At 40.9% G+C, this 12,762-nt stretch overlaps 1 protein-coding gene across 8 annotated transcripts in view; it reads left to right on the forward strand.

Annotated features, from left to right (window-relative positions):
- The window catches only part of LOC109403226 (large proline-rich protein bag6), a 38,540-nt gene that overhangs the window by 976 nt on the left and 24,802 nt on the right, over nt 1-12,762 (forward strand). For all 8 annotated transcript variants that reach the window (XM_062853078.1, XM_062853082.1, XM_062853083.1 and 5 more), the window contains exons 2-3: nt 12,047-12,118; nt 12,383-12,730. In XM_062853078.1, coding sequence (XP_062709062.1) covers nt 12,056-12,118; nt 12,383-12,730 — 411 coding nt within the window. In that variant the 5' untranslated portion in view covers nt 12,047-12,055. The remainder of the gene's footprint in view (nt 1-12,046; nt 12,119-12,382; nt 12,731-12,762) is intronic.

Raw genomic sequence — 12,762 nt, forward strand, 5'->3', positions numbered from 1 at the left:
ACTTTTGTTTTGAACGAAAAAACTGCTTTCAAATGTTTGATGATGATGATGATTTCAATGACGAATTGTTCAACGTTAAAAATAAAATATCATTAAAGTTTTCTAAATTTGAAAACTTAGTGACTATAATTAATCTCCTAAAGAGAAGTTATGTTTTGTGAAATCCCATTTCGTATTTTAGTGATTGAGTCGTTCCAGATAATCCTTAGAAGGATAGAAAACATCAATTTTCCGGGATGTTGACAAAAAAAATGATAATTAAGCAGATAGGGACTTCCAAAATTTCACGACATAATCTCTACTTTTAATCGCCAATTCTCAAGAATACGATAAACCATATGCAGATAGTCCTGGGTTCAATCCTTGGCCCGTCCCTTTCCTTCTACTTTGTATCTTTCTATCTCTTTATCTTTTCTTTCTAATGCATGTATATTAGTGTGGGTCATCGGAAGCGTTTTCTCAGATCAAAGCTTTTTTGGTTCCGTTTTGGGTCCTGAGTATCTGTGCAAAATTTGAGCACGATCGGTTGCGTCTACACTTTGCGCATTGCAATTGAAATTTGTATGGGATTTTGTATGAGAAAACCAACTTTTTTGCATTTTAGCCATAAGTTAAAAAAGTTTGTCTGAAACTTTTTAACCGATACTGTAAATTGATAGCCTAGGATGTTCTGAAGAACTTTGTTGAAGACCGCAAAGCGATCCGATGCTTGTGAATATAGTTATAACCAACGAACCGCATGCATGTGTTTATGTTTTAACATGTAAAGGAATAACAATAGCAACAAAATCATGATGTTTCACCAAGCAATGCCAACGCTATAACTTTTTTCATAAGCATCAGATCACTTCGCGGTCTTCGACAAAGTTTTTCAGGACACCCTAGGCTATGTTTTCACTTTAACGGTTACACGGTTTTAGACAAATTCGAGCTTGTTATGAGAGAAATGCAAAAAAGTGTGTTTTCCCATGTAAAACCCCATACAAACTTCAATCGCGATGCGCAAAACGTAGACATAACCGATCGTGCACAAATTTTGCACACTTATTTGGATCCTGAAATGGTATCAAAAAAGCTTTGATCTGATGGGATACCATTGAATTTTTCACTTTTCCATATAAACGATTACCCACTCTAATGTATATTCATAAATTCATAGCAATCGCTAGAACAGAAACGGGTTGAAAAAGCCGTTTCCCTTCCTTCCAACTTTCCTAGCACAGCGTCAATCTATCATATAACGCCTACAAGTTATGCAATGAAGCGAACTGTGTCGCTATTTCTTCAGAGTATTAAATACACTGATCTATCACCTTACGCCTAGCATCCACGCACCAATGTGTGAACCCATTGCCAACCATACTTTACCAATACTCCGACATCCGCATAAATGTGTGCAGACGCAGAGGTATATTCGGTCTGATGTGGATACAAATGAATGCAATAATCATTTTCTTCCCCTTCCCCACATTGACCTGCAACCTGGCGTGGCAGGCGCCATTATCGCCTAAAAATAGAAGATCACCAACACTCACACGCTGAAGATGTCTGGCAGATATCTCATGGGTTCCTTGTGTGAGTGGCGACACTGGAGTAGCATCCACGGGCGGTCAATCAAGCTCAGCAAGCTCAAGCTCAATTCTCTAGAATACGATAAACCGCGAGGTCTGGATTCAACGAGAAGTTCCTAGATTCCTAGTTTGTCTCTTGTCAAGTCTAGTTGTTTTTTTTTTTCTTTGAAGAGTAGAAAACCGATCTACGGCCATTTACCATCCAAGAGGTTTTGGGCCCGCTGAAGGAATTCAAGATCAGTTCGATCGCGCCGTCGTTAAGTATAGGCGGAGGCAAATGTGCACTTTGTTGTGCGGGATTTCTTTGTTATCGGAATGCCGTTTAGAGATACTTTGTCGGTGGCTCGAAATTGCCGGCTTCATCAAGTAATTAGAGACGGATGTAATATCGATGAAATCAGCTTACAAAACTACCAATGAACGATCCGTGTTCATGAAGTTTTCATTCCATGATGAACTCATTGCGGAAGAATGCGAAACCACAGCATTTCGTTTACACAAGTGGGAAATAGGTTGAGGTATGCATGGCAGAGGCGGGTACCAATATGCAGTACATCCGTGTATTTGATTTGCCGCCAGAACTGTCGCCAGATGATAAGCTGTTGTCGGTTCTAGGAGAATATGGAAAGGTGGATCGTGTGGTGCGGGAAAAATTTTCCACGGATTTGGGCCTCGATCATTTGTGTACAGGAGTGAGAGGAGTTAACATGAACTGAGCCGAAATGCAAATTTCCATGAACTTTGGAGACCGGGAACCTATTTAAATATCAATTTGAAGTTTTTATGGGAGCGATTTGTCGAATCACCCCTCGTCGCAGTTTGTACTGGGCGGAGCTGTCAAACAGTTGCCCAGCTGTCAAAAGGTGATTTCAAAAAATTTCTTTGAAATTGACTTTAGGTACCAAGATAAGGTTCCAAAAATCTGAAAAAAATCATAGTGGCTCAGAAAAAGGTGCTCTTTCGTATAAAATCGAAAAATCAATATATTTTTCAAAATTTAAAAACCCAATTGAAGTCGTGGGTCGGAGTGCTAAAGTTTTTATTATCACTCAAAGACACATGCTTTGTGTGTCGGAAGACGGGGCAAAGTCCTGGACGAAGAGTACCTCGATCACTCAATCGACACGGAAGAAGCAGAACAGCAAAACAGACAAGTATTTGTGAGACAGGATCAGCATCGGAAAAAGAAAAAACGGCGTAAGGAAAGTATGAAGAAGTTGAAGGAAGTTGCTTATGGGTAACTCTCGCTGAGACCGTCCCACTATTTACACCATGTCTTTAAAAATGTTTAAGGTGGAGATTCTCTGAAAGTCCTCCTCAAAAAAGTAAGAAAAATGCATTTTGTTAATCAATTTGATGGACCCCCCGTCAGAGATGGCATACACCTCAGAGCGCTAAGTGAGAAGATAAAAAAATACACATTACACACAGCCTGCATGATGAGAAAGAGTGTGTGTAAAGAATTATCTTCTGCGTGGTCCGACTGCACGCGCTTGGCATCGTTGTCGCATCGCGCACGACGGTGAGCGTAGGAAAGCAAGAGAAAGTACAGCCCAACACACAGCTCACATCACAGCGCTGCGCTACTATGTACTGCCGAGAACCTACAACTTGCAGCTCAGTCAGCGCAGATGTGTAGCACATTCCTAGAAATGAGCAAAGCTCACGCAAAATAAGTTTGAGCTCTGCGACGTCTCGCGCAGCTGGTGTGGCAACTTACACATTCGCACTCTCACGCAAAGTTTTGCAGCTGAGCGATGTGTGTTTGTTGCCGGTCCACATTCGTAGCAAAAGAGAGCGGCGCTCATTTTATTGAAGATGTGTACGCAGAGCTGTTTATCAGTGTATCTATGCCATCTCTGCCCCCCGTTAGTTAGAGCCACAACCATTTTTGCGGACCCCTCGATTTTGATCAATTGTTGGTTCATTCAACCCGTTATAACTCAAAAGTTTCTCCAAAAACCACCTCATAACAAAATGTTGTTGAAAAGAGGAACGATAGAGCTACAATTTACGGTTATAAAAACATGGGTCGGCCATATTGATTTTGGCCGCCATCTTGAATTTTTATACCAAAACTGTTTTTTCACCATGTTGGCAACCACCGATTTTCAAAATCTTTGCGTCAATCGAAAGCGGGGACATTTTTACACAACATATCAAAAATTTAGAGATGTATCTTTTTCATGTCAAAACTTATCTGCACTTTTGTTATCATGACACGTTTTCTTCATACATTTCCTTGCGCACCGGCAACGTCACCCAACAGCATCAAAGTTGGCGCCTGCTTGTATACACAACGGCACCTGCAGCCAAATTAGGGAAAATTGGAGGTTCGTTCCCGTTTTGACTGTTTCTCAATGATGCGGACATTGCTTTTTAAAGTTGTTTGGTGTTTTGAAAAGCTTAAACCTTCAGCTTTTCATTAGTGGGTTCAGATTTCAAATAATTGTTCATAAACAGTGTGAAATAACGCTGCATTTATGTAAACAACCGGCACCTGGCCCAGTGCGCTAAAGTGTCATGATTTACAAAAGTGCAGATAACTTTTGATAGGAAAAAGATACATCACTAAATTTTTGATAAGTTGTGTAAAAATGTCCCTGCTTTCGATTGACGCAAAAATTTTGAAAATCGGTGGTTGCCAACATGGTGAAAAAACAGTTTTGGTATACAAATCCAAGATGGCGGCCAAAATCAATATGGCCGACCCAACTTTTTATAACCGTAAATAGTAGCCCTATCGTTCCTCTTTTCAACAACATTTTGTTATGAGGTGGTTTTTGGAGAAACTTTTGAGTTATAACGGTTTAAATGAGCCAACAATTGATCAAAATCGAGGGGTCCGCAAAAATGGTTGTGGCTCTAACTAACGGGGGGCCCATCAAATTGATAAACCAAATGCATTTTTCTTACTTTGGGGGGGGGGGGGACTTTCAGAAAATCCCCACCTTAAACATTTTTGAAGACATGGTGTAAATAGTGGGACGGTCTCAGCGAGAGTTACCCTTATGCGATCAAGGTAGCCATCGAGACAGCGAAGGATCGGCGAGCATAGTTTTATTTTATTTATTTATTTATTTTGCTTTATTCATGTAACGTAAGATTTACAATCTTTTTTAATGTTACAATTTGTAGGTATCAGCAGGATGTGCATGTTAGAGCTTGTCAACTAATTGATTCATTTAACTATTATCTAATTGCTGTGTTCATTTCAGTTTAGTGCGTGTTATTCAACTCCAAGAGTAGATCCCGTTTAAAGCTCGAAAAATTATTAGCAGATTTCAGATTTGATGGCAGGGAATTCCAACTAACTATACCCCTAACAAACAGCGACCGGTTATAATAAGCAGATTGATTGATAGGAACAAGAAGGCTTCTTGTTCTGGTGTTTCTGCATAGATTCAGCTTTGAAAACAGATAGCTAGGGTTTCCAGATGAAAGTATTTTAAAAATATGACAGCAGGATCTAAATTTGAAAAACTGGTCAAAAGGACAACAAATAAGCTGATTTTGAAAGTGAGTGACTCTTCCATATCTTGAGACGTTGAAAATATATCTGATACAGGAATTTAAGGCAACTCGTAGCTTATTCACACTATTGACAGAGGCGTTCAGAAAAACAAAGTCGCAATAAATAAGGTGTGGATAAATAAGCGATTTGAACAATTTGATTTTGGTTTGGCAGTTAAGATGCTTAGTCGTGAGCGAAAGTTGTTTTAAGATACCATAGATTTTTCCTACTTGAGCATTTATTTGAGGTTCCCAATCTAATTTGGCATTGAATATGACACCTAGATTGTTAACTTGTTCCACAAAAAAGATTCGTTCGTTATTCATAAGAGTTCCGGTGTTTCAAAATTTTGTCGTTGTCGATTTATCAGTACCGCCTTAGTTTTGGCCATATTTATAGGAAGTAAATTAACTTGAGACCACTGAAAAATCTGCTGTAGATCATAGTTGATTAGCCTCGAAATTTCTGTCATGCTTATGCTCAAATCGGTACAAAAATAAATTTGTACGTCATCAGCAAACATATGCACTGTACAGAATTTCACTGCCGATGGGAGATCGTTAATAAAAAGCGAAAAAAGTAGAGGTCCGATGATAGATCCTTGCGGGACGCCTGAATCGATTGACCGGAAGGAAGAGAAAAGTCCATTATGAAAAACTGCTTGGTATCGGTCTGCGAGATAAGTTTCTATCAGATTTACAGCTGACCGTGAGAAACCGAAAATAAGTCCTAGCTTGTTCAACAATTTTCTGTGCGAAACTCGATCAAACGCTTTGGCAAAATCTATAAGCAGAAGAACTGCTACCCCTTTTTTATCAATTGCTGATGCAATGTCGTCGTGTACCTTCATCAGTGCTGTCTCAGTACTGTGGTTTTTCCGAAAGCCTGACTGACACGGGCTTAAACAATTGTTTCGGCTAACATGATCGGATATTTGAGAAGATACTATTTTTTCAAATGCCTTAGATAATGAACTTAAGAGGGTAATAGGTCTTAGATTCGATACAGTATTTAAGCGAGATTTCTTTTTTATTGGAATGACTTTAACATATTTCCATGCTTGTGGGAATTTGGATGTTGTGAGAATCGTATTGAATAAATGTTTGTATAATGGAAGAGCTAATGGAAGCATGTTTTTGAAAAAGTCTATGGGTAGGTTGTCAAGGCCACTAGCATTCGATTTAACAGAAAACAGTGCATTTACAATTTCAAATTCTTCTACACAGCGAAAGCTAAAATCACCGTATATTGTGTTGGTACGTGCATTTACGTCTGAAGAGTAGTTTTCCGAAAAGAAGTCGTTAATTTCATCAGCGGTTGATTCGCAGTCCACAGAAAATTGTTTTTTATTAGCTACTCCTATATTTTTAATGTTCTTCCAAAGTTTCTTGCTAGGGACATTGATATTTATCCGAAGATTATCGTAGTTCTTTTTAGCATTCCTAATTAACGTAGTCACTCTGTTCCTAAGATTCTTGAACAAAAGATTGTCGGCTTGTAAACGTCTAGTTTTCCAATTTCTATAGGCTAAATCTCTTTCAATAATGGCCTTTTCTATTTCAGCATTGTACCATGGATTTTTTCTATACTTATAGAACTTTAATGGAAAAAACGCATCGTGTAAGAATTGGAAGTATTCATTTTAGATATCAATCAACGTATCAGAGTCACTACAAGAAAGAAAGTAATCCCAGTTTATGTTAGTTTGCGAGTATAAACTCCTATTCAATGACCAAGAAAAAAGCTCGGGAAAAGACAACGGACTAGCATGCAACGCCCAGTGGCACAGACGAAAACTTTTCTGACAGCTGTGGCTGGAATCGAACCCGCGCTTCTCAGCACGATCAGAATTCGTTGAAGAGGAGAACGCTATCCGAATTGTAGAACCGTTCCATCAATTCCGAGAAATTCAAGGAGAAATTCGAGTGCGATGGGTGATATCAAGACGTCCTTCAAGAAGCTAAGTGATGCCAACTACGCTGTGTGGAGATTTCGAATGGAGCTTGTGCTGATTCAAGAAGACTTGTTGAATGTCGTCACTGAACAGAAGCCGGAAAATCCGTCGGCCGATTGGATCACGAAAGATGCAAAGGCGCGCTCACTGATAGGACTCTCAGTCGAAGATGGAAAACTTTCCCCTGTTATTCGAGCTGCGTCAAGCAAGGAGATGTGGGACGCGTTACGGACTTATCACGAACGGTCATCATTGGCGCGCAAGGTCCATGTTCTCCGGAAGCTGTGTTTTCAGAGGCTGTTGGAAGGAGGAAGCATGTCTGAACATTTGAACGAAATTACGTTACCGACTGATCGCTATGGGAGAAGAGCTGAAAGAACGCTGAAAATGACCACTAATGATCCTGTCAAGCTTACTGGAGTCGTACGGAAGTCTCATTACGGCGTTGGAGAGTCGACCAGAAACGGATTTAACCCTGGAATATGTTACAGGCAAACACCTTGATGAATGGAAGCGGCGTGAAGAAAATCAATCCATTGAGAAGGTGCTACGCACTGGTGGAGATGAATCACGAAAACCATTCTTGAAACAGAAGCTAGCCTGCCATTACTGTGAAGAAACTGGTCATTTTCGTCGGGATGGCAAGAAGCTCGTGAGTGACAAGAGAAAGCAGCAGAAACCCAGAGAGCAAAAAGTGATGCTAGCAACGAACAATGATGTCGAGATGTGCTTGGCGGCTGGTGACGCTTTGTGGCTGTTGGACTCTGGAGCAACTTCCCATATGACGAACGATGTACGCATGCTGAATAGTTTGGATGTATCGCGAAAAACAAGTATCAGTCTGGGGGACGGAAACAAGGTGATCGGAGTCGGGGGGTTGGTGCCGGTGTATTTCGAGGCGTTAACGAAGAAGGTAAAGGAGTCAAGGTGAAGCTGTCCGATGTCTACCACGTTCCAGCACTTGCCGGAAGTTTGTTGAGTGTTAGCAAGATAACCGATGAAGGATTCGAAGTTGTGTTCAACAAAACAATGTACAAGATAATGAAGGACGATGCCGTATACCTGATTGGAGAGCGCAAAGGAGGTTTGTATCATTTGAAAGCAGGACCAGAGAGAGCTTTGGTGACCATAGCTGTCCATTCCCAACAATGCAACAATGTGGCATCGCCGGTCGGGACACCGGAATGCGGATGCGATTATGCGGATTGTGCGAGAGGGAATGGGAACCGAAATTACGATGCAGAGCTGTCTGTAGTGTTCGGACCATTTGTGATACGTGTTGCGAGGGAAAGCAGAGCCGTGCTTCATTCCTGAAAGAGTCGGAAAGTCGAACCGTAGCCGTGGGTGACCTGATTCACATGGATTTGTGTGGACCATTTGAAGAGTGCACGCCAAGTGAAACCGATTTTGTTTGGTGATCGTCGACGACTATTCTCGCTATACTGAAGTATATTTGATGAGATGCAAATCAGAAGTTTTCATTAAGATTCAACATTACGTCCATTTGATTGAGAATCAGTTTGAAAGAAAACCAAAAACCATGCAAATTCAACAATGGAATGCTGAAGCAATTTTGTGCAGATAATGGGATCCGGATGCAGCACACCGCTCCCTACAGCCCTCAACAAAATTGTGTAGCGGAGAGGAAGAATCGATATTTGGTGGAAATGATTAGGTGTTGGCCGAGTCGAAGCTGGAGAAAAAGTTTTGGGGAGAAGCCCTAGCAACAGCAAATTACATTCAACATCGCTTACCAACATCGTCAAGCAAAACTCCCTATGAAGTCTACTATGGAAAGAAGCCATCCTACTCGCATATGTGGTTATTTGGGTCAACAGCTTTCGTGCACGTTCCAAGGCAGAGAAGAAGAAAGCTTGACAAGAAGGCAGAGAAGCTGACGTTCGTTGGATACGCGGATGGTTGCAAAGCATACCGCTTTCTAAACCGGATGAATTGTACGATCACTATCAGCAGAGACTCAAAATTTGATGAAAACCCAATGAAAACCTTTATCAAGAGCCGGAAGTTGCAGAACCAAATTTTGACGACGTTGTAGTAAGTCTGGAGAAAAAAAATTCCTGTATCAAGTACCGAACAATGAGCCTGAAGCGGAACCCGAGGCAGGACCGGAACCGGAATTCGGAGAGCCTCAACCAGTCGAGCCGGCTGCAGACGGAGACGCGAGCTTGGAAGTGCACTATGAAAATGAATCGAATCATGGCGAAATCACTTCCAGACGATCTTCAAGGCAAACGAAAGGAGTTCCCCCGAAATGGTTCGAGTGTATAAGGGCAGCAACAGAGTGTCTGGAGGAGCCACCGACATTTGCAAAATCAGCAACGGGATTAAAGTATATTGATACCCGATTTCATTATGCAGGACACATCAAAATGAAACAAGAAGTTAGTTTTGTCTACTGCTGTATTGAAGACATGGTCGCAGATCTTTTAACGAAGCCTCTTGGAGCAGTTCGATTGGAGAAGCTGAGAACTATGTCTGGCGTTGAGATCATGCGTTGAGGAGGAGTGTTGATGAACGAAGCAACCCATTGAACACAGTAGGCAAGCCTTTGCACTGCTATTTGACATTAGTAGAAAACCTAGATAATAAATCGTTCCTGAATTACACTTCAAACCATAAAGACGTGTTTTACGCAATTGTCTGCTCAATTACCAATAAAGCAGCAAGAAGTCATCAGTCCAAAATACCTTTCAACAACCGAAATGATTGCAGACATGATGTCGAAGCCTCTTCCTCGTGTCAAGGAGTCAAGATTTCGGTTTGCAGCCAGGATTCTTCCGTCAAGGAGGAGTGTTGGCAAAGATGATGTAGATACCGAGAAAAAATCGAAGAATAATTGATTTGAATAAAATACATTCCTAGTTTGTCTCTTGTCAAATCAAGTTGTAAAACCGATCTTCGGCCGTTTACCATCTAAGGGTCCATATAGCCGATGCGGTAAGCGCACTGGTATTCAGCACGACCATGCTGATGGTGACGGGTTCGATTCCCGGTCAGTCCATCAAATGTTCGTGTTCTTAGAGTTCTTTGGGCATAGAGTATTTTCGTTCCTGCCACACGCTATATACATGAAAAATGGTTATTGCCAGAGTTCCCTGGCCAAGTTCGCAGGGTTTGACGGTATTAAAGTGAAGGTTATTGTAATGTAGTATTCTTTAGTGAATCATATCACCTTTTTAACATTTTAATGCGCCTGCATCGGTTCAACACGAACCGGCTGCTGCAGATGGAATATGGCTGATCATATGTTTTGACATATTCATCAGACATGCTCGATAAACACGGAGGGACCGCGGGGCTCAATAGATTCTATACCCAAGCAATAGTTCCAAGTCGATTGGATTTGAGAAGGTTTTGATGATCGTTACATATCCTAGTAGAAATATTATAGGTTTTGTGACATGTTTTGAAACCTTTTTATTGCCAGTAGACTTGAAAATGCTGTTTGGGCTTTCTTTCCCACATTTTTTGGTTGATTTTGATTAACTACTAAATTTACTATAATTTGAGTAATATACAATAATTAAATATATTTAAATTAGTAATTTTATCAAAACAGATTTGCTTCTTTTAAATATTACAATGATATCCAGTAATATACTCTAAATCTAGTGAAATCAACCGAATAGTAGGAAGGAAAGTTGCAGCACTTAATAATGCTGATAGATTCGAAGCTAACGTGCGAACACTGCACGAATTTATACTGGCCTGCTTGCTCTCACACATGGTTTGGCTTTTGAGTGGTGACGACACCGCTCAAACGCCAAATTATCTTTGGGAGTGGGTGGGACGGCCCAAGTTCGTGCAGTGGACCATACTTTAACACTTTATTGACGCCAATGCGTTCGACGTGACATTTTGGACAAAAACTGATTGTTTCTAAGCTGAAGGACGTAACGTGTGTATAACTAGACTGACATTTCTAGGTTACGGGGGAGAAAATGACTATAGGTTTATCTAGGTAGGACCGATAGGACAAATGAACGGTTTGGCTCTGTTTTAATAGTTAAGCTGTTTTGGTATCTCGTATCATTGGAAGCCCATGACATGTTCAAAACTAGTGTCTATCATTGGGGATGGCGCCAGAGCTGTAGGTGGCTACCAACATAGGTGTTATCGCAGTAACGGTTGTTATCTTCAATAGAGCTTGCTGACGTTTATTCACCTCTCTCTTTCAAGCATGCAGGCGGGATAGGATTTGTTTTCATCGGGAAACCTTTCCTGATGGCAACAAATCCTATTCCGCCTGCATGTTTGAAAGAGAAAGGTGAATAAACGTCAGCAAGCTCTATGGGTATTTGACCGTAATATTTCTTGAAGATAGCATAGGCACAGTTGTCAATATGGACAGCATTTTGTGTTGTTATTTCCAAGAAGTAATAGCAAGGACCTAAACATTCCTGGGCTTCAGGTTCCGCGGGTTAAGATTTATTCTGATAGCTTCTTAGACTTCACATGACTGAGGGCGGACATGACTAATACATTTATGGGAGGGAAAATGCAAAATTTTGATTAAAACTACTAAGGCACAATGTAAAAACTAGTGTTAAATTGGGCAACATAGCCTATTCCGTCTAAACATTGGTCTTTGTAGAAATGAAATTTGAATAACGGGTTCAGCCTTGACAAACAAGCTGTCACGCAGCTCCAACTGAAAACCCATAAGAAAAAAAAAATGGTTATTGCCAGAGTTCTATGTTAATAACTGTGGAAGTGCTCATATAGCACCAAGCCGAGAAGCAGACTTTGTTCTCTCTTCGTAACGACAAGACTTAGAAGAATTAGACAAAAAGTACTTTACTTCTTCAGACTTTTCGAACTTTGATTTTGGCACACCCTAGTGGACGCTTTGCATGGTTTAAAATTTATCACGCACGAATGTGAAGAAAAACATGGCGCTAGGGTGTATGAGTGTGTAAAAATACCAAAATAATCCCTAATCTTGACGTTCTGCTGATGTTTTGATTACAATAAATTTAATTGCAGCTCGCCGAAATGATAAACCTCAAAGTGAAGACGTTGGATTCGCAGAATCATGACTTCAGCGTGGAAGATGATGTAAGTATGAACTCCTCTCAATGTATAGTGCACTTGTTAGTATTGGGTCCATATAGACAAAGTAGTAAACGCGTGAGTACTCAGCAAGTCAATGCTGAGGGTTATGGGTTTGATTCCCGGTCGGTCTAAGATCTTTTAGTAACGGTCACATTCTTGACTTTCTTGGGTAAAAAGTACATTATACTAGTCAATACGAATCAAACATTCTGTTTAAATGAAGTCATCTTTCTCAATCCACTAAATCCGTCTTTGTCCCTATTTCAGATTACTGTTCGCCAATTCAAGGAGCAGATCGCCGAAAAGATCAACGTTTCCGTGGACATGCAGCGTCTGATCTACTGTGGCCGGGTGCTGAGCGACGACAAAGCGTTGAAAGAGTACGATGTCAACGGAAAGGTGGTCCACTTGGTGCAGAGGGCTCCACCCTCGGCACGGGGCAGCAGCACCAGCGGTGGAAGTTCCAGCTTGGGAGACGATGGTAACCGTGCCTCGGCTAGACGATCCAGGAGCAGTGACAACGCTGCACGACCGCAAATCTACCGGAACTTGGACGATTTTAACACAATGTACTTCGGTTCGATGACGTCTATTCCGCTGAATGTCAATGGAACTGTAAGTAAATGTAATATATTTAAGTGTAATCA

This window comes from Aedes albopictus, chromosome 2, assembly GCF_035046485.1.
Source record: "Aedes albopictus strain Foshan chromosome 2, AalbF5, whole genome shotgun sequence".
In the NCBI taxonomy this organism is placed as follows: domain Eukaryota; kingdom Metazoa; phylum Arthropoda; class Insecta; order Diptera; family Culicidae; genus Aedes; species Aedes albopictus.